Source organism: Nelumbo nucifera, chromosome 4, assembly GCF_055504915.1.
Source record: "Nelumbo nucifera cultivar China Antique chromosome 4, China Antique-T2T, whole genome shotgun sequence".
In the NCBI taxonomy this organism is placed as follows: domain Eukaryota; kingdom Viridiplantae; phylum Streptophyta; class Magnoliopsida; order Proteales; family Nelumbonaceae; genus Nelumbo; species Nelumbo nucifera.
Window position 1 is genome coordinate 96,425,962 of NC_142652.1, and position 26,034 is coordinate 96,451,995.

The 26,034-nt window shown below is 38.6% G+C and overlaps 2 protein-coding genes across 2 annotated transcripts; both read left to right on the forward strand.

Annotated features, from left to right (window-relative positions):
• The first annotated feature begins 3,196 nt into the window (after nucleotides 1–3,196).
• Nucleotides 3,197–6,107, forward strand: LOC104610818 (BAG family molecular chaperone regulator 2-like). Its single transcript, XM_010277612.3, has 4 exons — nucleotides 3,197–3,614; nucleotides 4,014–4,270; nucleotides 5,244–5,390; nucleotides 5,665–6,107. Exons 1-4 carry the CDS (start codon nucleotides 3,374–3,376, stop codon nucleotides 5,800–5,802), a joined length of 783 nt encoding a protein of 260 aa, XP_010275914.1. The 5' UTR covers nucleotides 3,197–3,373; the 3' UTR covers nucleotides 5,803–6,107.
• A 6,019-nt stretch (nucleotides 6,108–12,126) lies between these two features.
• Nucleotides 12,127–24,141, forward strand: BRCA1 (breast cancer susceptibility1). The gene is made up of 14 exons (XM_010277613.3): nucleotides 12,127–12,329; nucleotides 12,914–12,967; nucleotides 13,110–13,180; nucleotides 14,597–14,710; nucleotides 17,480–17,982; nucleotides 18,459–18,566; nucleotides 18,676–19,734; nucleotides 19,809–19,909; nucleotides 20,312–20,498; nucleotides 20,646–20,755; nucleotides 20,904–21,027; nucleotides 21,104–21,269; nucleotides 21,382–21,500; nucleotides 23,691–24,141. The coding sequence occupies exons 1-14, from the start codon at nucleotides 12,274–12,276 to the stop codon at nucleotides 24,054–24,056; spliced, it is 3,138 nt and encodes a 1,045-aa protein (XP_010275915.1). The 5' UTR covers nucleotides 12,127–12,273; the 3' UTR covers nucleotides 24,057–24,141.
• Nucleotides 24,142–26,034: the final 1,893 nt, after the last annotated feature.

Consider the following 26,034-nt stretch of genomic DNA (forward strand, 5'->3'; position numbering starts at 1 on the left):
AATAACATATATATATTATATTTATATTTATAAATATATAATATATATCGGACCGGATCTTCTCGGATAGGATTGGGGTGATCCAAACCCGATCTGATTTCTAATTAGATTCTATTATATGACACGTCTCGACCCAAATAAGGGTGATCTGAATTCAACCAAATAGGATTGGATCTCGGATTGAACAGATCATGATCTGATCCATTTGCACCCCTAGGGGGGAGGGGGTTAATTCCATGCTTTCTAACTAAAGTGACTCTCATATGTGATGTTACAATTATTCTCTATATCATTAATAAAATAATTAGTGTCTATCACACTTGTTTTTGTTTATATGCTTAATATATAATATTATAGATGTGCCCACATTTTTTTCATTCTTTTTTATTATTCTATTTAAAAAAATATATTATTTAAGTATACATCATGGGTTAACCAATTTGGTCTGAAAGGTTGAACCACTAACCACCCCTAGATAGGTAAGTGATTTCATTTCCCATTGGTTTTAAGTTCTATATTCTAAGTCCATCATAAATAAAATTATGTATTTTATCATACTAATATTTTTTTTTAATATGACAAATATATAATAATATAAATATGTCCAATATTTTCAAATTTTCTTTATTTTCTATTTTTTTTGTATTTTTATATTCCTATGTTTGTATTATTTATTCATGACATCATGGAATAATCCATTTGACCCAAATGGTTGAACTACTTACCCACCACCTAGATGGAAAATATTATTTAATTTCTATGCTTATTTTATAAATATAAAATTTAATTCTACTAATAATTATTGTGTATGGATTTATTAGTGGAATTCAATGATGAGAAACAAAAGTACAAATGTTTGATTCAATGAGAGAGAGAATGTGATTTATTTAATGCATTAAATGTGAGACTTAATGAAAGATAGTTGAATGTACTCAATAGCAATGTTTTAATTACATTTTTTGTCCTATTAATGAAGATGAACCAAATTCAAGATGAAGGATATTTTAGTGAAAAAAATTCCAGAAACCCAATATCTCATTCTTATATAGTACAAAGTGGCAAAGTATAGTTTGCCCGTTTTTATATGCAAATCATTTTTGAAAAGATATTGTTCGGGTCATGGTCAAGCTCGATCCGGACGCCACGTGGCTGCCCAACCACCTTGGCCACGTTAGAACCATGCTGCCTCCGCGGCCACGTCAGCGCCATGCCACCTTCATGGCCCCCACATTATCCCCTCAGCCACGACAACTCCACGTCATGCGGATAAGCATGACTACAGGAAAGCGGATGGGGATAACTCCGCTGGGGATTAGGTCTTATTCCAAAAACCTTGGCGGCTAACGTCATCCCGACAACCCCGGAAGCTTCATCCAACAAGGATACGGATCTTCGGCTATAAAAAGGTACCTCCTACTCAAGGTAAGGGATTCAACTGTTAGCTCTCATATCATTACTCTACTCGAACTAGCATTGTTCTCCATCTGCTCGGCCCGATCACCTACCGTCTTCTACTGACTTGAGCGTCAGAGTACCTACCCGGGGATAACTCCTCGGGCCTCTGATCTCTCTCTTAATTGCAAATCTTGGAGCGCGGCTTCGTCCTTCCACCTCGGCTCCGCCCAGCTGGCAAGGGTCATTTGACTGTGACCTCAATTCTTGCACCACCTAGGATCGAACAACATCAGATACCATATGAGCAATACTGATCTTAAACCACCCATCCACTTGTAAAAATGTCGATTTGAATGGTCTACAATCACATGGTGCCTAACACCCTATGCACAAACATTGTGCAACCTTTCAAATTAACACCAGTTCCCTAAGGTTGTATTTGGTTTCGCAGAAAACAAGAAGTTGAGGGAAAATTCTAAAAAGTTTCCCCTCAAATTTATATTCCTTTCTTATTTACTATTAAATCAGGCACAACCAATAGATTTTTCCAACCTTAAACCTTAAGTCTATGTTTGGTTTGATAGAAAGTAAGAGAGAGGAAATTAAGAACTTTCCCTCAAATTTCTCTTTCTTCCCAATTTTATGTCAAACCAAACACAACATAGACGCCCATGGCTTATATCATGCTGACATGGCGATATCTCAAGTAGAAACTGAAACACATCACCAAAAACTATCACAAAAATCATCATATGTAAGAAAGTTAAAACTCATTCTTAGAAATGGGTAATCTAGCCTTTAATTTCAAGTTCATTTAAAAATGGGCCTAGGCCCACGTACCATTTTTTTTCTGAATAACTAACTGGCCCACATACAAAAGGTAAGCCCCATTTAGAGATGGGTCCCATTCCTAGCATAGAATATATGGTCCTGATTGTCCCATCAAGTTGACTTCTGATCCAAGAAGAATTTACCCGTTAGAAATCCGTGGGACCAAGCATATATGCCACGTGTACTAAGATTATGCTTATAAATATTTAACTGGAATAATGAATTCCATTATGTTAATTCCTTTCTAATTGTATTTTTATCATAAGTCATAGAGGATGACCTGTGACCTTTATTATAATAAATGAAGCTGTGACCTCCAAAATCTAGATATTGAGATACGTCACACATTTGGCAATTAGCTCAATGAACCCCACCCAATTATCTTAATCTAAGGCCCCAGTGCATTTCATACAAGAAATTCGAGGCCCATTACAAGTTCAGCAAGGGTTAGGGCAGGCTGTGATGCATGATCTGACAGCACAGTCAATTGAATTTATTTTGGACAGCCATTCGATTAGATTGACCATCGATCAATGGTGGGGTCAGGGGTGGGTCTCAAATCCGTTTACCATCAATATCACAGATTTTTATTATTATTATTATTATTTTTTGATAAAGAATCTCACAGATATTCCCTAAAATAGTTCCAGTCAAATTTATTTTCATAAAAATACATGCATGGGTAGTACAGTAATTTCGGCCGTCACTTAATAAACCATATATGACGTCGGACCCACATGCCGACTGCCGAGCTTCCAATAGAATATCGCCACGTGCATAAAGAGTTTTTTGGCGGGAGCAGACTTTTGATACCACTCGGATGCTTCTCGTAGCCTGTCGGCAATCGATGTTTAGCTGTCCGTGAAAACCAGCTGCGCACTCGCCACGTGGGATTTTCTGATTGGTTGGAATAATCCCAATAATTTTCTATCACGTGAATTAGGCAACGCACGAGTATATATACAACCTAGAGAGAGACTGAGAGAGAGTGTGTGTGTGCGCGCGCTTACGAGAATCGAGTTCGGAGAGAGAAAGTGTCGGCAACTGATGAAGCCGTAGAAATTATTTTTTGCCGGAAGAAGCCAAGAAGAGTCGCCGGAAAACTCTATACTTGAGAGTGTCTCCGACGGCACTTCAGGCGGGAATTATGGAAAAGATTTTGAGACGAAAGAAGAGCTTTAATGGTAAATTGAGCGAGAGCCCAGCCACAACGACGTCGTCGTCGTCGACGTATAATGAAGAAGAAATCGAGTGGGAGATGCGACCCAGCGGAATGCTGGTGCAGAAGAGATGCGAGAAATCTGAAGTCTCCGCTCCGAGCTTACGGCTTCGGATCGCTTACGGCGCGTTCCGATACGATATCTCCATCAGCTCTCAAGCAACCTTCGGTACGATTACCGGATCAATTTCTTTTATTCTATTTTCTTTTCTCGAATTCTTTCGATTTTTTCTGGACTTGGCGGTGATTTTCTAAATTCGTAAGATTTACGTCCGACTGTTATTTATTCAATGTTTGAATTTCCCAAATTTCGTTGAAGGAGTTCAATCCCAATACGGCTAAAAATAAGGAGATTTTTGGAAGTTCAGACAGAAATGCTTATGCTCCAGAAAACGTACAGATTTACCAACCACTCGTATTTTCTCATTTGACCATAATGCCCTCTCGAAAACCGAACGTCACCACCAACACTTTCTTTTTTTTGCTGAAAATAATTAAGAACTGGAGGATAAAAAAGGTAATTTAGGCGGGCAATGTTTGAGGCTGGTTTTTGCTGTTTTCTGGGCAGGGGAACTGAAGAAGCTGCTATCGGCGGAGACGGGGCTGCAGCCGGGAGAGCAGAGGCTGATATTCCGGGGGAAGGAGAGGGAGAACGGAGACTATCTGGACATGTGTGGAGTGAAGGACAGATCGAAGGTGGTTTTGATCGAGGATCCGTCAAGCAAGGAGAAGAGATACATCGAGATGCGAAGGAACGCGAAGATCCAGAGCATCCATAGAGCCATCTCCGACGTCTCCTTGGAAGTGGACAAGCTCGCAGACCAGGTACGTCCAAGTTACTGTTATTTCATATTTTATCGTTTTCTCTGTGACGATTGACAAATCACTCATCCTGCCCGACAGCCCGATTGTTCCTCCAAGGGTAAAACAGTCTTTCCCTATCATGAGGGCTGTTTGGGAAGCCTAACACATCGAATCAATCAATTTATCTTTCTTCTTCGTGTCTTTCTTGGGGCTTCTTGCCTGAAATGAGGTGTCTTCATAAGAAGTGAATTCCAACCCATGTTTCCAAACATGCCTTAAAAAAGTTGGGAGTGTGATATGTAGAATGGATGTAGACGATTCCTTGGTTCAAGTCAGACCCTACCCTACAATGCAATAGATTATTTCTCTTTTTTTGATTAATACCAGACTTTCCCATGTGAAACTGCAGTTGTTGATTCTCTTCACAATTTCTTAATCTTGATTAGAAAAGAAGGGAGGGATTGAATGAGAAGAGTCTAGCTAGGGTGAGTTGTCACAAGACTGCAACACATGGCCTCTGGCCTCCTTAATTTGATCCTGTTACTCAAAAAGATTTCCACAACCACGCTAACAAGAATAAGAAGGAGAAGAGCAGAAAAAAGTGTTAAGTAACAAGAGATTGGTGCTTTATATTCAGAATTAACAAATGAGTGGTGGGCCTCGTAGCATGTTTTTGTATAAAACAAGGAACTGAAGGAAGATATTTTAGTGGAGTAATTAAACCGAATTCCTTGCTTCTTGTCCTATATTTGTATAGTAAATTCTCTATAATGAATTGACTCACATTATTGTTCATGACGCTTCCCAGTGTACACACATGTATGTTACAGTTGCAGCCATTAATAATATTAGTTGGCTGGATCTGGTGAACAGAACATGGCCCCATTGAATTATTGGAATCATAATTGAGCCATGACTGCTTCACCACCTCTATCTGAGGCATCCCCAGATTCTCAACCACTTGTTTGCCTAATGGGTTCCTTTCTCTCAATAGGTTTCTGCTATTGAGAAATCTATTGCAAATGGGACGAAGGTGCCGGAAGTTCAGATCACAACTTTGATCGAGATGCTCATGAGACAGGCAATCAAGCTTGATAGCATTCCCACTGAAGGGGATGCTTCTGTCCAAAAGAATTTGCAGGTAATATATTATGCCCCTCAAACCTCCAAGTCTTCTTGTATTTGAGACCAAGGAAGCATAATCAGAATAGTGGGTTTGTGGTATAATTTCATACCCTTGTCAACTTGGTAAATTAGGGTGGTCCTGCTAACCCTGTTTTAGGAATCATTTTTAACCTTCTTCACAATCTTATGTGAAGATTTCATCAAGAAACCTGCCTTCCAGGTGTTTGTTATTTTGCTAAATGAACTGCCTGTTTGGAATTTGCTAATCCATGCTTCATGGAATTCTGCAGGGCAAGAGAGTGCAGAAGTGTGTTGAAACCTTGGATGTGCTCAAGATAAAAAACGCCAATATAAAGCCAGTTGTTGTGACTACCAAGTGGGAAACCTTTGATCCCCCAGCTACGACACATTGGGAATTCTTTGATTGATCTTCTTTCATTTTTACTCATTCATTCTTATGTAAAAGGACCCAAAAAGAAGCATCTCTCGTTGTGCTTATAGCCGTTGATACCCTTGCCAAATAAGCCTAGTCTGCTTGATTGGTTGGAAACACAGAATTTTGCTGATCACACTTAGCCATGGCCTTTTTCCCCAGAACTCGTTGTAAACAATAAATTGCTATCTCCTTTCTTTTCCATGTTCATTGCATTCAGAGAGAGAGAGAGAGGGGAAGGGGGGGTTATTGTCGAATTACTTGTCAGATATAATCAATTATGAGTTGGTTCTAGGTCAATTATGTGCACTCTTTGTCCCAATGACAGCTTTAAGTCATAACCAATTGATCAATCAAAACAAAAATCGGGCCGGCTGGAATCAAACTACTTTCGCTGTACCTGTTTTGGAGTTCCTGAATGACTCGTTAAAGTCAATCGGAAAATACAAACAACAGCACTAAAGCACATCATACGCTATTAAACACGCAACAGGACTCCGCACGACCAATATCCGAAACCGATCTAATTATTGAAATCTGAAATACGATCGGATTTGAATCCCATCAGATTCGGGTGGGATTCGCCACCTCGCCAAGACAAGGGCACTCAGCCTCGAAGAGGCCCCGAAGCTCGGCCTCAGCCTCGGCCTAACTTCCTTGGAAGGGATGAGGAACAAGCTAAGAGAGTTAAGGCGTTCGCCTCTCTTTCCTTCTCGATAAGGAAATGGGCCCCATGTCCTCGGTGACAAAGCTCGACTTCGGCCTGGTTCACTTGAGTTCTTGAACGAGTGGTTTAGTGAGCGACGAATTTTTGCAACTTGCGGCTTCTTGGAAGGGAACATCGCCCTACGCACATAAAAAGGAAAAAAAAAAGAATGCAAACACAAAAAGGCACAAGATACTCAAAAATTATATTTCAGGACGACCTTCAAATCTTGGCGTTCCCTTCGGCTAGCATAGGCTGCTCCCCCAACAGGTTGACCCTCTAGCGGGTACACTTCCCTGGCTCGAAGCCTCATCATCTCAGACGTCTACAGTCCGTCGATGCTCAACACGCCTCGACGGCCTCCTCGGCGCCTCTTGCCAGCCTTGCGCCCCTCCTCGGCCAGAGGCCTCTCCTCATCGGATTAGAGCCTCATCACCCCGGATGCTTGTAGCCTCTTGTCCGCCGCCCTCAACGCGCCCTTCAAAGTCTTTACTAGCTCCTTCCTGGCTGCGGGCTCAACCTCAAGAGCCTTCCTTAGCTCCCGTTCCTCGCACATGGTCGAAACGATTGACCCCCAGCCACTCTGCCTCAATTGGTGCAGTAGAAAGGCAAGAACAAAAAACTTCTCTAAATAAGAGAGCAAATACTCATCTCAGCCATCCTTACAGACATTATGGCCGAGGTGCCCTCCCGGCCGAAGTGCCCTCCCGACCGAAGTGCCCTCCTGGCCGAGGTGCCCTCTTGCTTGGTGCCACCCCTCCTCGAAGCCCGTTTCCCAAGTTGCCCCTCGCCTGGCGTCTTCTTCAGTGGCTTATGGCTGAGGTGCCCTCCTGGGCAAGATGCTTTCTTGCCCGACGCCTCCCCTCCTCGAAGCCCGTTTCCTGGACTGGTCCTCGCCTGGTGTCTCCTTTAGCGACTCCTAGTCGAGGTGCCCTCTCGCCCGATGCCTCCCCTCCTCGAAACCCGTTTCCCAGACTGGTCCTGGCCCAACACCCTCCTCAACGACTTGGCCTTCTTGAAGTAGTAAGCCCTCGGCGTTCAACGACATCCCTGCAAAAGTGTGACAAGCAAGTAGGTGCTGACGAACAAGAAAGTAAGTTGACGTGTTAAGCCGATAGTAGGATCCTCCCACCAAGGTGAGCGGAGCCGAGGCCATCTCATTCCAAAGCTTCCTCCTCCACTAGGAGCTCGGCTTGGATCTTCCCCAATCCGGCCTAAACGACCAGCCCCCGATACAAGATGTAAAGAAATACTCCATCCATCTCATTCACGGACAATACCCGACACAGAAACTTGTCTCGTGCATGGCCACAGCATGACCACCCATCGTGCATACCTTGCACGATGGTGACCGGCTAGGGTCGACGCTTGACCAATGCACTGACTTGTTAGCTCATTCGTGAAGCACATGACTGGGGGACACATGTGCCTCATACCCGCACAAGACACGATACTGAGCTCTTTGAAGTCGAGGCTAATGCCTTCGTTTCTCGGCCCTCCATGGCCCTCTCAAAAGGCAGAATCAACGAAGTAACTACTACTAAGACAACGGAAGCCCCCTGAAACCGAGGATAATGTCCACACGCTCACGAACCGGGCTACCTCCAACGGAGCTTAAGCCAGAGCCAACGTCTCCACACTCCCGAAATGGGCTATCCTAGCACCTCCAAAGCCAAAGCTGAGATCCTCGTCAAGGAAAGCCACTTAGTGCCTGCCAGCAAGGATGACACTCTCTTCGGCTGAAGCCGAGGCCCTCAGCTAAGACCTCCACCACGACCTCGAGAGTGGGGGGCAAATGATGTAGGCGCCCACAAGCCAGACCTATGGCACGCACACATGTGGCAGACAAAGACGCGCATGACGAACCCAATGAGGGCGCACGCAGAGCAGAGGTCGGCGTGCAGCTCAGAACCAATGATGCAAGCGCACGCGGCAACCCCATATGGTCGTGCCCCTCAAGGGCGGACCGCATCCTGGTTCTTTGCACCTGCCTACCTCTAGGTGACCTCAAGTATAAATAGGGGGCAACCCCCTCAAGGTAAACATCTGGAACCAAGAACTTGCATTGAGTACTCCTAACTTCGTTTGTGGCCTTGTTTGACTGTTTCCACCTCAGGCCTCATCCACCTCATGTTGCGCCCATACTAACTTGACCATCGGAGTCTTCGCCTCGAGTACCAACCCGGGGCCTTTGACGTTCTCCCTCCTTTGTTCCTTGCAGGACCAACCTACTAGTCTTCGACCACTCCAGGCCTTGGACTACTTGACCACGCCTTGGCTCATAAGCGAATTGATAGTATTGCCCTCGGCCCAACAAGCAATAGTCGCCTTTGTAGAAGATTGTTCACCGGAGATAGAGGATGCCTACTAATATCCCTTGCCGCTGATTGACGTCGTGGTAGGTGTATGTATGATTGAGAACAAAGAGATTTGAAGGTTGAAGAGTGAAGACTTCAAGTTTGAAAACTTGGAATAGAGCTTTGGGTTAGAGAAAAGGCCAAATGGTGGAAAAGTCGAGTTAAATAATAAAAATATTTATATATTTTTATTATATAAAGCAAAGTTGAGTCAAGTTTTCTTGACAAATCATGAGCTTTAATATCAATACTTTTTATCTAAAGTAATTAAAAACACAAAAATAATGCATGCATAGGTCATATTTAGTTTGGTTTAGTCCAATTATGAATGTTGCATTGTTCTTAAAGGTGTAATTTGGACAAATTGGATTAGATTGACGATAAACCCAAGCCTAGTCCAAAGTTTAACTTCGAATTCAGGTTTAGATTAATTTAATTATGACTAAGAAGGTTAATCTATAAATTAATTCAATTATGACTATAACCTAATTTTAATTTAGTAATATTTAAATAGTATTTACAAAAGAATGACATTTAATCACCAATAAAGTAAAATAAATAAAACAAAACATTAATAGGTAATATGGAAAAAATAATTATTTTTATTATAGAATTAGTAGTAATTAATCCAAATTACTAAATTATTTTGATAGTAATTTACTAAAATAAAAAATTATTTTAAACAATATTTATTTCCTTCCTTATTACCATTATCATTTTTTATTATTTCACTTTCCCTTAACAAATTCCATGCATCAAGTCCATAATAGATATAATTGTGTAGATCTATACTTGTAATATTTTTCTATTGCGGATAGACCTGTTCATGGGCTGGGCCGGGCTTTCATTAATTATTAACAAAATTTAATAAAGCCCAAACCTGAGCCCGACCCGACCATTGGGCCTATAATTGGAGCTTTAGCCTGACCCTCATAAAAGCCCAAAGCCTAAATTTAAATATATAATAATAATTTTGGTTATAGCCCGACCATTTGAAGTTTTCTTTAAGACCAATGATGTGGTGGACTTGGATTGCTTGGGTGGAGGAGGTGGAAGGGGTAGCAAGTGTGTGTGATCGAGTGAGAAGACTAGAGAAGTTTAAAGGTTGAAGAAAGAAAGTGTGAATATGGATTCGAAAGAGAGAGAAAAGGCCAAAAGAGGGAACAATTTGTATATATTATATAATGTATTTTTATTATATAAAATAAAGTCACGTCGGGCTTTTATGATAAATCCCAACCCTGGCTTGAAAATAAAGCGGGCTTAGTGTTTTAGGATTGACTTCAAGCCCATGGGCCTATGAGTATGTCCAAGCTTGGGCCAATAGCGGGCCAAGCCAAGCCAGGCCGTTGGACTACCCGACCCATATACAAGTCTAATGGCAAAATGGCAGGTTATTGATGTCTTGATTAAATAATCTATTTTTTGGTATTTTTTATATTTTATATCACAAATTTTAAATATATAATAGTTTTGATTATAAATAAAATCGGGGTCCCAAACTAGACCTAACTCATTCACAACTAGGGATGGCAATTTATACCCTACCCAGTGGGTACTTGCCCCTACCATACTTGACGGTGTGGGTTTTTATTTTTTCTTTTTTTTTTTTCTTAAAGGACGGTATTAAGCTAAACACTATCCTCTTTGACCCGCATATTGTTGGAAAGCATATAAACTTCATGTACCAAGTGTTAAATTTAATAATATTTTTAGTTTTATGTGAAATATAATTGATAGTTCATGTATCTACTATATGTCTTAATCAAATAATTAGAAAATTTATTGTTTATTTCTATTATTTTATTTATTTATTGCTTGTATATGATTAGAAATAATAGAAAATTAGATTAGAGTTTTAAATCCAACCCCCCTACCTTGAATGCAAGAAGGGTTTTGCATATATAGGATTTAAATTCTCAAAATCCAATCCGCTACAGGTTTCGAGGCAAATGCAGATTGAGAGATTTAGGGAGGTGAATAAGAATTCGCGTTCTATGCACTGGACGAGTGCACCCACGAATGAGAGGCGAACAAGTCATCTCAACAATCTTAACCACGGATTAATGGAGACTTTCTCCGTTATCAATGGTTCGGCTGGTTGAACCGGCCACAAAACACTCAACTCAAACCCCCTCTGTCTTCCGAACCTAGCCCTGTTAATAGATCATCGGCAACCAACACCAACGGACGCAGGCGGAAAGGATCAACCGGTGATCAATATTAAGCTGCTGCTCTTCCTCCTTCCTGCAAACTCAGTGAAGAATAGTGACTTATGATGCGACATATGAACTCCCGGATGCAACATTTGAAAATTTTTTGCTTCCATGATATATTGAATCTCCAGCAATATTGCCCTAAGCTGCTAAAATTGTCATTTTTTATTAGAGTTCTGTTGAAAATTTATCACCCAAATCAAACCTACAATATTTCCCTAATCAACCCTTTCTCAAATCAAAAGTTTATCACCTAAACCATTGCATTTCTTTGATTCTAAGATATATTCAGAGCATTCAAATAGCATGAAGAAAACAACTTCAGATCGGAGATGTTTCCACCGGTGGTTGTCCAAGTCGGTGGATGCTGTGGTCGCCGGTCCTCCTTCCAAGTGGGTTGTTTCTGTTGAAAGCAGAACAGAATAAATACTTGTAAGAGGAAGAAGAAGAAAGAGAAGACGAATAAGAAGAGAAGAAGAAGAATGAAAGAAGAAATCTACCACCGGAGCTACTTGTAATAAGAGAAGAAGAAGAAGAAAAAGAAGAGGAGAAAGAAGAAGAGAAGAGGAGGTCAGAAACGAACCGCCGGAGCTCTTCTTGTCGCCGTCGACGGAGGAAGGGTTCGGTGGAAAGAGGAAAGCTCCAGGGGAAAATCACTCAAAAATCTCGCAGTAGAAGGTATACAGGCCTTTTGATGCAACCAGGGGTCATGTTGGCTCCGTTTCGTGTCCGGTTGAACCGTCGAATTCAAGTTAACGCGCGTTTGACCGTTAACGTTTGGATGTTCGACGTGGTCGAATCCGATTGGCGGGTTCACGCGCCCAGTGAACGCGAACTCGGCGGGTAGTGTCTAAAATTCACGGCCCTGCGGAAGAAGTGATACTCACTCTAAGTGGGGGAGGGAAAAATTGCCGGTTCGCCAAAATTGAGTGTACAAATTTCGCGGGTAAAAATTGGGAAGACAACACTTCTTCTCGAATTAAATTCAAATTCTCGCGCCATTTCCCCCTTCCTTCGTCCTAGCAACTTTGCATTTTGTACTATTCCAATTCGTTCCTTATCTTCTCCTTTAAGCTTTGAAGCTGCTTTCTGAGTTCGGACCTTCATTTAGTTCCCACCTACCTGCAATTTTTTTTTAGCTCACAAAACTTCTCTCCTATCAAAATAGCTGCGGATACAGTCCGAAAATGGCGGATTTTTCTCACCTGGAGAAGATGGGTAGAGAGCTCAAATGCCCCATATGGTAATCTCCGCATCCAATACCCCTATATACTTATTTTCTGGATTGGTACTTTTTACTCGTAGTTTCTTAATATTTTCCTTTTTTTTTCATTGGGTTGTTATGATCTTCAGCGTAAATTGTAATGCCTCTGGTTTCGTACCCTTTCTTTCTGGAAACATATAGATAATTTCTTTCTTCTGGGTGTTCAACATTTTCTCCATTTCAGTTTATCCATCGGGTTTTGTCAAATATACGATTCAAGAGCCATAGGAATCAAAGTTCTATTTCTGCTTCAACTGTTTCTCTGAAAACCAATATCGTTTCTGAGGGAGCCAGCTTATCACTTTTATTTGGGTTCCCAATCTTGGCATTTTAAACACAAAATTTATGTTTAAATATCCAAAAAATTTTCACTAACTCATATGCTTTCTTGGACGAATGCTTGCATATGAATTGGTTTGACTCGATCTATTGGCTGCGGCTTCTGTAACTATCTTTGGACTCTGATATTACAAAATCTATGCCTTACTGTTGCAACTAAGTTTAAAACAGGTAATTAAAACTAGAAGTAGTTAAATCTGACTTCTATTATCCTTATCTTGCAGCTTGAGCCTGTTGAATTCAGCAGTTTCTCTAACGTGCAATCATGTATTCTGCAAGTAAGCTAAGAGTGTTTCAATTTTGTTTTTCTTCATTTGGTTTATTTATTTACTTTATATGTAGGGTAAGATAAATGTTAATCTGATAGTATTTCTATTTTCTTTATTTATCTGTAATTATAGTTTTTGTTCCTCTGGTCAGTTCATGTATTGTGAAATCAATGAAGTCAGTTTCAAGTTGCCCAGTTTGTAAAGTGCCATATCGGCGGAGAGGTATGTGGATTTCTAAATTCATTTACAGTGGAAACTTTTTTTTTCTTTGAAGAAGGGGAAACTAATTTAAGTAATATAACAGCGGTTTTGATATTATAGCCATTTTTGATACTTGAACTTTGGAAGGTAGTTTTTGAGGTATTTCTACGTTTTAATCTCCTAGAACAGTGAAATTTTGTTATGTAAGAGTTGTGCTGCACTATGATGTTTCTTCCAATTTCATGACTGGGAGAAATAAGAAACCCATTTTCTGAAGCATCAGGCCACACAGATCCCAAGTAGAAAATCAATACACTTGAAGCTAAAGGCATGTGAAGCTTCTGCCTAAACTAACTAACCTACCTGAAATAAGTAAAGCAGGTGCAGGAGCTAGAGGAAACTTGCATTTAGGGGTGCAAATGGACTAGATCATGATTCAATTTGAATTTGAGTCCAATCCTGTTTTGCTGGATTTGGATATCCCCTTGTTGGATTCTTGAGTCAGATTGGATTGAAAATTTGGATAAGATTGACTTTGATTTTTTTTTGTGTTGTTTTATGAAAAGACATGTGTACCCCTTTTTGTTTGAAATATGTGTGATAAAATGGTTGAAAATAATGCTTGTATTTTTGTTTTTATTTTTATAGTCTGTTTTTTTTTTTTTTTTTTTTTTTTTTTTTTTTTTTCTGTTACCAATTTGTTAAAATTTTCAGACCTATGGATACTTAAATTGAATTGAACTGGACTTGAATATCTGACATCCTTAGCAAATTCGAATTTAAATAATTCTTTGTGGGATGTGTCAGATCATGGATTGGATCGGATATAGTATTTAAATTATCAAATTGAATTCGGGATTTCGGATAACTCCTATCTGAATTTGATTTGATCCGTTTGCATCCCAACCTGCATTAGACTTGGTGCTGCCCTTCAATTTCATTTCTTCTAATCCCTTTTCTTGTTCAAGACTTGGAGGAATCACAAAGAGGTGTGAAGTAATGTATATGGGTCTCCCAATGATGATAATTACATTACCTTTTGGAATATTGGAACAAAACATTTGTTAATTACTTTGAATGGAACCTGGAGCAGTTATTGTTTTAATGGATTATGTTGCAATGATAAATATCAACTTGAACCTTATGAGCTATAAGCATGGAAGAATCTTCCTGATGAAAACTAGTTAATTGAATGGATGGATCCAACTTCATTAGATTGAAAATAAATATTAAAACTTTAACCAAAACCCTAATTTATGCTTAGCTGCTTCTTGTTTCTTTGTATTGCAATTTGCATGTGAACACCATCTAGACTTTTGGTGTTATGAGGAATGTTCCTATGGGTAAAATTTTCATCTTTTCTTTTCACCTCTCTCTCTTGTCTGTTTTTCTCTCTGTATGTCTATTTAAATGATTTATGAGCTATTTTAACTGCAGAGATTCGCCCTGCTCCTAACATGGATAGCCTGGTAAGCATATACAAGAGCATGGAAATTGCTTCAGGAATGAATATATTTGTTACCCAGGCTGTGCCTTCAACTAAAGCATCAGGTAAAAGGCTGGAACACTTATGGGTTATCTTGGAATCATGTTGAAACATACCATTCTAAAATGACATCTTTCTGTAGAGGATACCTTAACATTAAATTGTGGAACCAAGTACACTACTCGATGTTTTATTAAATTATAGGGCTTATCAATTATAAGAGGGCTTATTGCATGATCAGAGCAACATACAACCATGATTTTGTAGCTTTTCAAATTTGGTGGATTAACTCTTTGGTTTTGCTCTATGCTTTGTCTCCACCTTGATTTAACTATTTGACTCTGGATGCATGTTTAAACAATAATTAGTTTGATACTTTCAAAATCATCAAGTGGACACTTAGCATATTATTTGTAGAACTCCCTGCTGTGCAAAGTCATCAGTTTCCCTTGACTTAAATTTTGTTATTTGAAAACCAAATTTATAGGCTAATTGGGAGGACTGAATTTGTGTGTTCATTTCATGAAAAGAATTCACTATTATAAAATCGCATAACCTTTATAGCAGTATTTAGTATTTTCAACCCATCATTGATCCAGGTGACCAAATCAATGACCCATCACCTGGTCAAAGAAAAGGTTTTGTCCAACCCCAACATGTCTGGTTACAAAAACCTCTTGAGACTTGCTTGGATTGTGAATCTCTAACCTGTTTAACCCATTTGGCAGGTAACGAGTTTTTGTGATGATTTATCTTTTTGTATGGTTTTCTTGTAGTTATTTATGATGTCATGGGTTGACTCATTGATCTGGTTCAAGATGTTCCCAATGATGGTATCATGGACTTCGAAGTGGACCAGATCTACCCACAAGCTGTTCCCACATCCCTACCCACTGGTCATTACAGCTGTTCATTGGGAATGTCTCCCTTGTCATTCATGGGGAGATGTTCCCAATACATGGTGGTGCTGTTCTGTGGGTTAGGGGTGTGGGAACAGTGTGTGGGTGGCAGAAGAGGCCTGTGAATGCACAGACTGTGTTAAAAGTGCCCATGTTCTATAGGGGAGTTGTTACATTCAATTTTCTAATATAAAGAAATCTGAATTGGCTGTGAGTGAGTTTAGATAGCCTCGTATTTGATTTTTTTTTCTTTATTTTTCCAAAATGAAGATCACAAAATTCTAAGGGGGTTTGGAAGCAATATAAAGAGGAGAGGTAATAAGCTGACATGGACATATGCTTTTTTAATTTATTTGACAAATTTCTAAAAACCAAAAACAATCTTATGATTTATGATATGATTCTCAATTTGATTTTATTCTACTTTCCCTACAATTTATGATATGATTACAATTTTAGAACATTAACTGTAGGTGGAAGTTTCTCCATTTCTCAGAGCTAATTAGTAAATCCCCAGGAACAAGATCCTTATGAAATGCATGGATGTCTACATTAAAATTCATTAGCTTTGATTCAACTTGATTGACATAGGAATCCATTCTTTTGTTCAAGTTATTAGCAGAGGACTTGAAGCTACCTGTTTATTAGATGTCCTAAGAACTCCCAATCTCCCATTCCAAAAAAAAATTGTAACCTAGTGTATATGATTTAAAAGGTGTGCCTCAGGCTCACCTAGGCACACAAGTGAGGTGCATTTTAGGGTATGCACCTGCCTAGGTCCCAAGGGTAGCACTTTCAAAAGGTGCATCCCTGATGTGCCTAGTGTGTGCCTGGTGGGCCTTGCACTTCAGCCCAGGTGTGTGCCTTTTTGAAGATATGTGCAATTTTTCTGTTTTTTTAATGCTTAGCAGCTAGGCTGCAAGCCCAAACAAATCCATATTAGGGTGTTAAATTATTAATCCCTATAAAAAGGTTTTATAACTGTGTCTTTTAAAAATATCTTTTATTAGGATGAATGAATCAGCAACATTAGAAAATGTGGGGTTTTCTCCGCTCCAGTTCAAAGCTTTGAAAACCCCATATTTGCTAAGGTTGCTCATTCAATCATCCTAATAAAGATATTTTTAAAAGACATTTAAAGTTATAAAACCTTTTTTTATAGGGATTAAGAATTTAAGACCCTGATAAGGACTTGTTTGGGCTTGCCTTGAGGGGCTTGGTACAAAGGTAGCTTGTAGAATCAGGAATGTATAATGTTTAACATCACATTATCTCTTTGAAATAATGTAATTGGGGAAAAAATAAAGAGATTAAGATTTATCAAAAAAAATACAGAGATTAAGAGTTTACATGCTCAAATATGTTTTATATGTAATGCTTGGTTTTATTTTTAAATTTTCATTTTAAATATTCTTTACAAGTTATGTTTATATATTTTAATTTGAGATAATAGGTTTTTTTTAAAACATTTATTTTAAAATTTAAGTTTATATTTTTAATTAATGTTGTGTTTAATATTTTTAATGCTTTACATTTTTTTTTTTAATGTTTGGGTGCAAAATGGTCCTTGTGCTTTTAAAACACTGCCAGTGTATGGGTTTTTACATTTCACACCCCTTTCCTGTTCCTAGTTAGAACTTAGAATGGGAAAACTAAGGAATACTTGTATACTATCTTGATTTTGGAAGGAAATATGACTGTTTTCTGACATGTCCTTATTCAAAGCTTCACTGATTGAGTGTAGTCTTCTCTTTCTGGCATGTAAATCTACATTTTTTTATCCTTCTATGTATGATGAACTCTATTTTACAGATTACCTTCCCTTTACTGCTTTAATTTTGTTGAACTATTTTTTCCTTTTCTTTGAGTGTGATACATCTGAATGCATTTTTACATGTTCTCTTTGTATTCTGAGTTTTGCTTTTGGTTTGAAAGATGGTCAGGACCAATTGGAAGGGGAAAATAACTCTGGTGGAGTGAAGACTGCTGAAGCTTCTATAAATCCAAAGAAGAAGAAAAAGTCGAATGCAAAAAATACAAAAGAATTGCTTAAAGCTGGTGCCAGAGTTCCTGATTCTATGGTGAAACCTTCCTTTTCAGGAAAGAAAAGGGTTCAAGTACCGCCGCATCTTCCGTTTGATCCATCTGAGACCCCCATAAGGCCTGAAAAATCTGGAGTGTTATCTAAGTCTACAGAAAAGGGGCCTAAGGAGGACTCAATCCTGTTACCGGAGAAGCCTGCATTTAATGAGAAGGGAGAACCGATGTTTCCTCCTTTTTTTTGGGTGAGAGAGGGTGATGACAATGACGGTTGTATTGAGAAATTGAGTAGTCAACAAATGGAAGGTGATCACACCCAGGATACACTGGGAAAGGCTCCTTGTTTTAGTGATATCAAGGATTCAGATGATCAAAGCCCCATTAAAATGATCAACACTGTAAGTAATTCTTCAGAATACAAAAAAGCCTATGTATGACTTGGAACTTGGAAGTTATACAAAAAATTGATTGACTTGAGTGAGTAGAGTGCTCCTGGATGGCACAGTCAGACACCACTGAGCCAAAGCTTCTTTTTTTTTGGTTTATTTTTGGGTAAATGAGGGTATCAAGAACAAGGAACTGAAGGCCAACTGAGACAGAGTAAATGAATTTGTTAATCACTAAAATTGTGATCCATTTAATAGAAAAAGGCCACTCTACAAAATAACAGTTCCTCAATTTCAGTAACCTTACGGTTCCCATAAGTTTCTGTACCCTTATCTACAGGCTAGTAGCTTGCTTCACATGAAAGTGGAGCTCAGCCAGTCAGATTTTGTGTCAACTTGAAATGGCCTTTGGCAATTTAATTTGGTTTAGCATATATAATTTCTTATATTTTATTTTTGTTGCTTGTTCTTTCCATTCTTTTTTGAAGGGGGAAGTGTGTAGTGCAACCAAATTCACAGATGCTTTTGATAGTGAGATGTTTGAATGGACACAGAGAGCATGCTCCCCTGAACTTTGTTCCACGCCAATGAAGCAGGTATTTCATATGAATATGTTTTGTGATACCCAAAGGCCTGCAATTTACCTTCAAAGTAAGCCTTTTTGTTTAAACCCTTTTCTAATACTGGAATTCAAATAAAATGCAGGATGTAGACAAGAGTGAACTGGATGAAATTCAGGAAGATGAAAGTGATGCATTCCAACATATTTGGTCCAGACCTTCTAAAGCAGATGACCCTGTTTCAGAAAATGTGGAGGGTGTTAATGTCAATCATAGAACTTCAAATACTGATGTGGAGTTGCCTAACTTGTACTCTAAAATAAAAACTGCAAGTGATCAAAGTATGAGAAATAACTCCACAAGGAGGGATAAAGGAACCAATGAAGGAGCCCTATGCAAGCATGTTAGGAAAACCATGGATGAAGTTATGGAAGGAGTTCCTGTTATTTCAAATAAAAATGAGAATGCTCTGAGTCAGGCATATAAGGTCGATGATGGTAATAGTCTAAACTTGGTTGGCAAGACTTTTAAAAGGAATAAAAAGAATAGCTCCGATGCTATTAATATGACAAAAGTACTAGATACTTTTATATCAATTGAAGAGAATCAAGGGAGTAAGAATATGGATGTGGAGTTGCCTGTTTCGTTGCGTGAGAAATCTAAAAACAATAAAAATCTGAACTTGAAGAATAAAGATGGGAAAAGTGGTAGTAATATTAATGCCCAGTGCCAGAATGATCGCCCTAAAAGATCAAAATGCCAAAAGGCAGATATTTCTGTGACCAAAGTGCTCAAAGAACTTCCCACAAATCAAAACCCTGGAAACAAAAGTATTGGTACCCAGTTTCTGGCTTCATCTTCCCTAGAAAACAATGTAGTGGCTCTTGGTTTTGGGGAGAAAAGCAGTGGAAGGTCCAGAAAGATTAAAACCCATCCTCTAAGGGAAAACGTGAGGAAGAGACTGAAAGTCTCCACCAATTCTAGTTTACAGAAGCTATTTGAAGTTCCACATTCTTCTAAGGAGGCTGCTGAGAAGGGAACTAGAGCTTCTAGTGATGAAGTAAATTTTGAGAATGGAACTGCTGATAATCAAGTAAGAACTGAGGGTGCTCTTTGTGCTGCTAAGGACATGTTTTTGCAGAAATGTGAGAGCATCCCTGATCGAATCTGTTGTGCTTTTTGTCATTGTTCTGAAGATTCCGAGGTATTCATGTTTTTTCATTTTTCATATGTCTTTGTTGTCATAACCTCTTTCTAATTTGCAAAGCAAAATTACAGGCTTCGGGAGAGATGTTGCATTACTTCAATGGCAGGCCTGTTGCTGCAGATTACAATGGAGGGTCTAATGTTATACATTCACACAAGAATTGCACTGAATGGTGTGAAACTCCTTCAAACAAAAGAAAAGATATTGCTTTTCTATTTGTGATATCTGTCCCTTTAATGTTAGGCATTAAAGCATTCTTCATTTGTGCTCATTTGTCCCTTTCATGGGTTTGACTGAATTAACCTATTCTTTATCAAGTTTTGTTAGGCATTAGAGCATGCTTCATTTGTTGATGACTTTGAGTGTTCTGGTCCATGATGTGCTCAATTGTTCCCTAATTTAACTATAATTTCATCATGTGGTTCCATCAGGGAACATCTTTCAGATGCCTATATAAAGTTACACACATACATGTATCTAAATGCACATGTGCACATATCAAGCTTACCAATCTACAATGTTTTTAGTGAGAAACTATTAAATGCATATTTCTCTTTCCAAAATTGAAATGTAGGGCTCCTAATATATACTTTGAAGATGATACTGCAATCAATCTTGAAGCTGAATTGGCAAGAAGTAGAAGGATTAAGTGCTGTTGCTGTGGAATCAAGGGGGCAGCTCTTGGATGCTATGAGAAAAGCTGCCGCAAGAGCTTTCATGTTCCCTGTGCAAAGTTGGTTCAGCAATGCCGATGGGATACTGTAAGCATTCCATCTTATTCTCTTGAACCTCGAATAAAATGTCCTATGAGAACTAATTTTTCTCATATTCTTTCTTTACCTAATGCATTGATTGGTGGAGCTAAGGCAGTAGATTTTGATTTTTTTTTATTATTTTTTTCACAACAGGAAAACTTTGTCATTCTCTGCCCCCTTCATTCCTCTTCCAAACTGCCCAATGAATTTTCTCGACCTCAAGGGCTGAAGAGAAAGAGATCAAAGAGATCAATCCTGAAAGGGTATGCCTTCTGCATTTTGTTTCCTTGGACTTCTTTTATAGGTTTTTGCAATGATAGCATAAAGGCTCTTCTGGATTTTGGTGCCTTATCTCACAAATATCATCTTACATCTTTTTGAATTGTGCTGAAATTTAACTGACTTGACCAGAGAGTCACATGCCCGGCAAGCTGAAGTGGTAATTAAACATTCTTCTACTACAAGGCAGCCATGGAGACACCTTGGATGTAGCAATTGGCTTATTTGTTGCTCGGCTCTCACAGTTGCAGAGAAGGTAAGGCAGAACTTTAGGTAGCTTTTCTGTGGTGGTAAATAATACTGTGATGGTTTTTGAATAATTGGAACTGCAGGAAATTGTTTCTGAATTTGCGAAATTGGCTGGGGTTTCGGTTTCTAAGACATGGAGATCCAATGTGACCCATGTCATTGCTTCAACGGATGAGAATGGGGCTTGCAAGAGAACCTTTAAGGTTTTGATGGGTATCTTGGAAGGAAAATGGATATTGAAGATTGATTGTAAGCACAAGTTGATTCTTTTGTACATTTATCAAACTTACTGATCACTATATTAAATTCTAAAAGGTTCATGAAATGTAATATCTCTTTGTTTTTAATTGTTGATGTTCAGGGATAATAGCTTGCATGAAAGCTATGGAGCCTGTTGACAAGGAACAATATGAAATCAATGTTGATATCCATGGAGTCAGGGATGGTCCTCGTCTGGGAAGGCTTCGAGTCTTGAACAAGGTTATTTGCTCATCAATTACTAACTGGTGTAGCTAATTAGCTATTATAGTTACCATGGTTTTCAAGGTGCAGAGGTGAAGCTAGGTGACAGGGGAGTGCCTTATTGCCTATTTGCCTATGCGATGAGTTTTTTAAAATAAAAAATAAAAATCTTAAGTTTGTTCCCTAGGTTTCATAGTAATAAGCAGTAATCTTTAACTAATAATTACTATAATCCTCATGAAATAAATATAAACCCCATATCAAAAGATAGAAAATCAACATTTATGACAAGAAAGATAAGAAAAGAAAGAAAACATGCGAAACATAAGGGCTGGGACCTATTCACCAAAAAAGGGCTTGAGTCCTTGTTTGGTCCTAGGAAGAAGATGAAGAAGTCCTATTGATTGTTCTTATGTGTCCAATTGGATAAAATCTTCAAGTTATTTCTTACTTATCAATTCAGGTTTAAAGTCTTCAAGACTATTGCCACTGATTTGTGTATCGATTGAACCCAAACAAATAGGAAAATAATAAAAGAAACTAGTATAAGAGTAATAATATTAATAATATAAACCCACAATACGAATAAGCTAATCTAGTAAAATCTATTGTACTAGGTGTTTGGGCATGGTGATCCTCCAAGAGCGCCTTATTGGTTATTGCCTAGGTGTTGCGATGACAAATGACAACTATGGTAATTGCATATTTGTAATAGACTAATAGTCCCCAATTTCATACAACATATCAGATATGAATCAATTGTAATTTACATTTGTATGGAAAATGCACATGAACCTATTATAATTTGTAAATTTATACTCAAGATAATTTATGCAAAATGCTTAAAAATGAATGTGTTATAAATCTATGATTTACACATGGGAACAGGAAACCCCTAAATCAAGTCAACTTAATTTGCAAAATATTTATTTGTTACACAGTTTTACAAGTGCCAATATACTTTTTTACAATATTTTAATTAAATTTAAAAATATTTAGATATGTATCATCTGTATCAGCCTTAGGGCTGCAACTTGGGTCAGGTTAGCCCAAAACCAACCCATAAAAGTTGGGTTGAGTTAGGTTGGATTGGCAATTGGGTTAGGGTTGAGCCCTTGGGCAACCGTCTCTGGTTCTACTATTGCTAATGTACATATGTATTGTAGTCCTACTACATACAATCATAATCCATTTATCTTAAATATAGCCATATATATGCCCATATGGCTATATTTGTAGGCATTGATTTTTTTTTTCATTTATAGGTATTTATCTTTTTTGTTTTGTTTTCTTCTAATTTTTCTTTTTTCCATATATGTTGTGCTAATGTATGATGTTTCACATTATTGGTTTGATCTTGTTGGTTGCCATTAGTGATTTTCATTCCATAATTTTGTGCTTTATTGTTGCTGATTTCATGATTTTAAATTTTCAATATGTGATCTATCATAATTCATGATTGACTTTAATCATTTGAAAAATTTCTTTTTTTCCCTCACATTTTGTACTAAAAGAACCAATGAAAACTTCAAACAAGCAAATACCAATAAAACATTTGTTCAATATATGGTCATTAAAGTTGACTCTAGGTCTCTTGATCAAAGACCATGAGAATTTGGGATATTTTAAGAGGATGGGAGAAATGAGCCTAGCCCAATCTGAAGCTTTACATTGGGTTAGGGTTAGGGTTAGGGTTGATTAGGTTGGGTTGAAGGACAGGTTGGGCGTTCAGAACCTTGGATTGGACTATGGTTGACCTCAACCTGACCTAACCTGGCCCAACTACCCTAAACCAGCCTATATCTATCCAAGACAAAGAGAAAGGGTGGGGTGGTCTTGATGTAGTTGAGTTCTGTGTGTATTGTACGCTTTACTGCAAATAAGGAATACTTATTGGCATGTATCCACTTTGTTGTATCAATACTTTGAACCTTGCTTACGTCAATAACAGGTTCTGGTGGATTAATAAACCATAATTTTTTGTTTTTTTTTTATCAGCACTAAGGATTTCTTTTAGCTTTTTTATTCCATTTTGACATGACTTTTGAAAACATTTTTGCATGCATTTCTTGCTATTCTATTTTCTGGTCATGTTTCAAACTTCAGTTAAAAGTTCATAGTGTTGTTGGTTACAATTATAAAAGTATAAAATACAGTAGGTGCTAAGCTTTTGTAGAATTGAGGTGGGTTCTCACTTTCAACGTGCAGCATCCAAAGCTTTTCAATGGGTTTATGTTCTATTTTACTGGAGAATTTATGCCTTCATACAAGGGTTATCTGCAAGACTTGGTTGTTGCTGCTGGAGGAACTGTTCTACAGAGGAAGCCCATTTCAAGAGATCAGGAAAGACTATTGTGCGGGTCCTCTAAATCTGAAATCTTCATAATTTACAGTGTTGATCTACCTGATAAGTGTGATCCTGGAAAGAAGACTATGATTTGTAATCGCAGGCGAAGCGATGCAGAGGTGCTGGCAAATTCAACTGGAGCCAAGGTGGCAAGCAGTGCATGGATCTTGGACTCAATTGCTGGCTGCAAGTGCAGAAATTTCTATAATAAGCGTTTATTATTTTGAGGCCGATGCCATTGTTTATTACAGATCAACATCCTTGTAATGGTTCATGCTTTGTGTAAATATAGTTCATCCAACTTACTAGTGGCCTTGAATCTTGCAAAAGACATGAATTTCTCTCCCTAATTATGAACTGTAATATATATCCATCCATTCAAGCAGAGAAATATGAACTGTTGTACCATAGACATTTGTTGCTTAAATTCTTATTCTGAGAAATCAAAAGAAAAACTTTAAGGTTGTGTGCATATATACCATTTAGAACTGGACCTTGGTTATCTACTTATCTCCACCATGGAGATGATATTTTTTTTTTACTTACTGTATTTTTTTGAGGGAGAATAAGGAATTGGGATTTGCTCATCACGTAGTGCTCCTCACACTGACCTCATGTGTGGCCGGGACATGCTGTGAGGAACACTATTTTAAACATTTATTGCTTTTTGTTTGATTGGGTGTTTCAAATAACACCCCATAAAGCTATCTCCCACGTCAGCTTAACTTTGTTTTCCCAAACAGTTCATGCAAACATTTCCGTTTTTTAATGTTTATTTGATAAACATTGAAAACAGTGGTTTTATGCACAATAAACACTACTGCCCAAATGGTGCTGATTTTCCCATAAACGCCCACCGAATAAAAAAGATAGATGTACAATGTACAACATAAAAAAAGAAAAAGGGGGGCATAGAGTTGCTATTATACAAGATTGATCTATGAACACTACTTTTTGCCAAACTATCAGCTAAAGAATTAAATTCTCTTGAAGCCCATTTAAAGGAAGCTCTAACTGAATGCGTAGGTGTCTTGCTTCTGCCATATAATGGAGGACACTCCAAGTCCAAGGCCTTCCGTGATATCTACTTAACCATTTAATGGTGTATCCACCACTAATAACTGAGGCCCAAATCACCTCGCCTTGGATTTCCTAAAGAGTTTCCATCGAAATTGAGAGTAATCTCAATACTAACAATTAATGAGTTTCCATCGAAATTGAGAGTAATCTCAATACTAAGAATTAATGGGAACCTAAGTGAGCTGCATATCAAGAAAAGGAGAGGGGACTCAATGTTTCCATTCATGTCTTCTATTGAGAACCCAGCAAACTCATCACAAGTTGAAGCCCACAAATTATACAAAGTGACCACTCTATCTTCTAACTCTTGATAAGTTTTGTTATCATGAGGTTTCTCTCTTTCCAAATTCCCCACATAACAGCTTAGTTTGATTGCGAATGCCACAGGTGTTGGAAGGTTAGGATCCATCATATGGATGGCTGAACCATGTTAGATGGCTGTGTGAAATTTCAAAATTTCCTAGTCTTTTTTGGGGATCAGATTCCTAATCCTGCATTTTTCAGGATAGGTCTTGCATTGAACCGGACCGGATTTGAAACCAAACTGATGAGGGGTAATTTGGCACGACCTAGTAAGTAAAGGTCATGTGGACGTGATCTGCCAGTAGGTTGACAACTCAGCAAGAGGAGCCTAGTTAGTAGTCTTCAGAGCTCGGGTGATTCGGTCACCTCGGTATGGAGGCACCTCAGCACCTAAGCCAATTCGGGTCCCAGGAACCGAAGTGACACATAATCGAATCCAGAAGCTTCCGAACCTCCCGGGATCATGCCACGTAATAACAGGCCTTATCCTCTCCCTGCCCGGATCGGGAGGTAACGATATACTTCATTGACTGATACGTTACTCCCCATCTAAAGCGGAAATGAATCTCATCTACTTGGTCCGAAGATCCTAGAACCGTTTCGTGAGACCCACGACAACTCAACTATATAAGGGCATCAACCCCTCCAGGGCCCAGGTACGCGCGATTATTTACATACAAGATCTCTAGTATTCAAGCTTTTAGCTCGCAACAATTGCAAGAATACTAACTTAAGCATCAGAGCGACCTCACCGGGTTATCCACCCTGATCTCTCTGATCTTTGTTTTGTAGTTTGATCAAGCTCGCCACACGAGCAACATC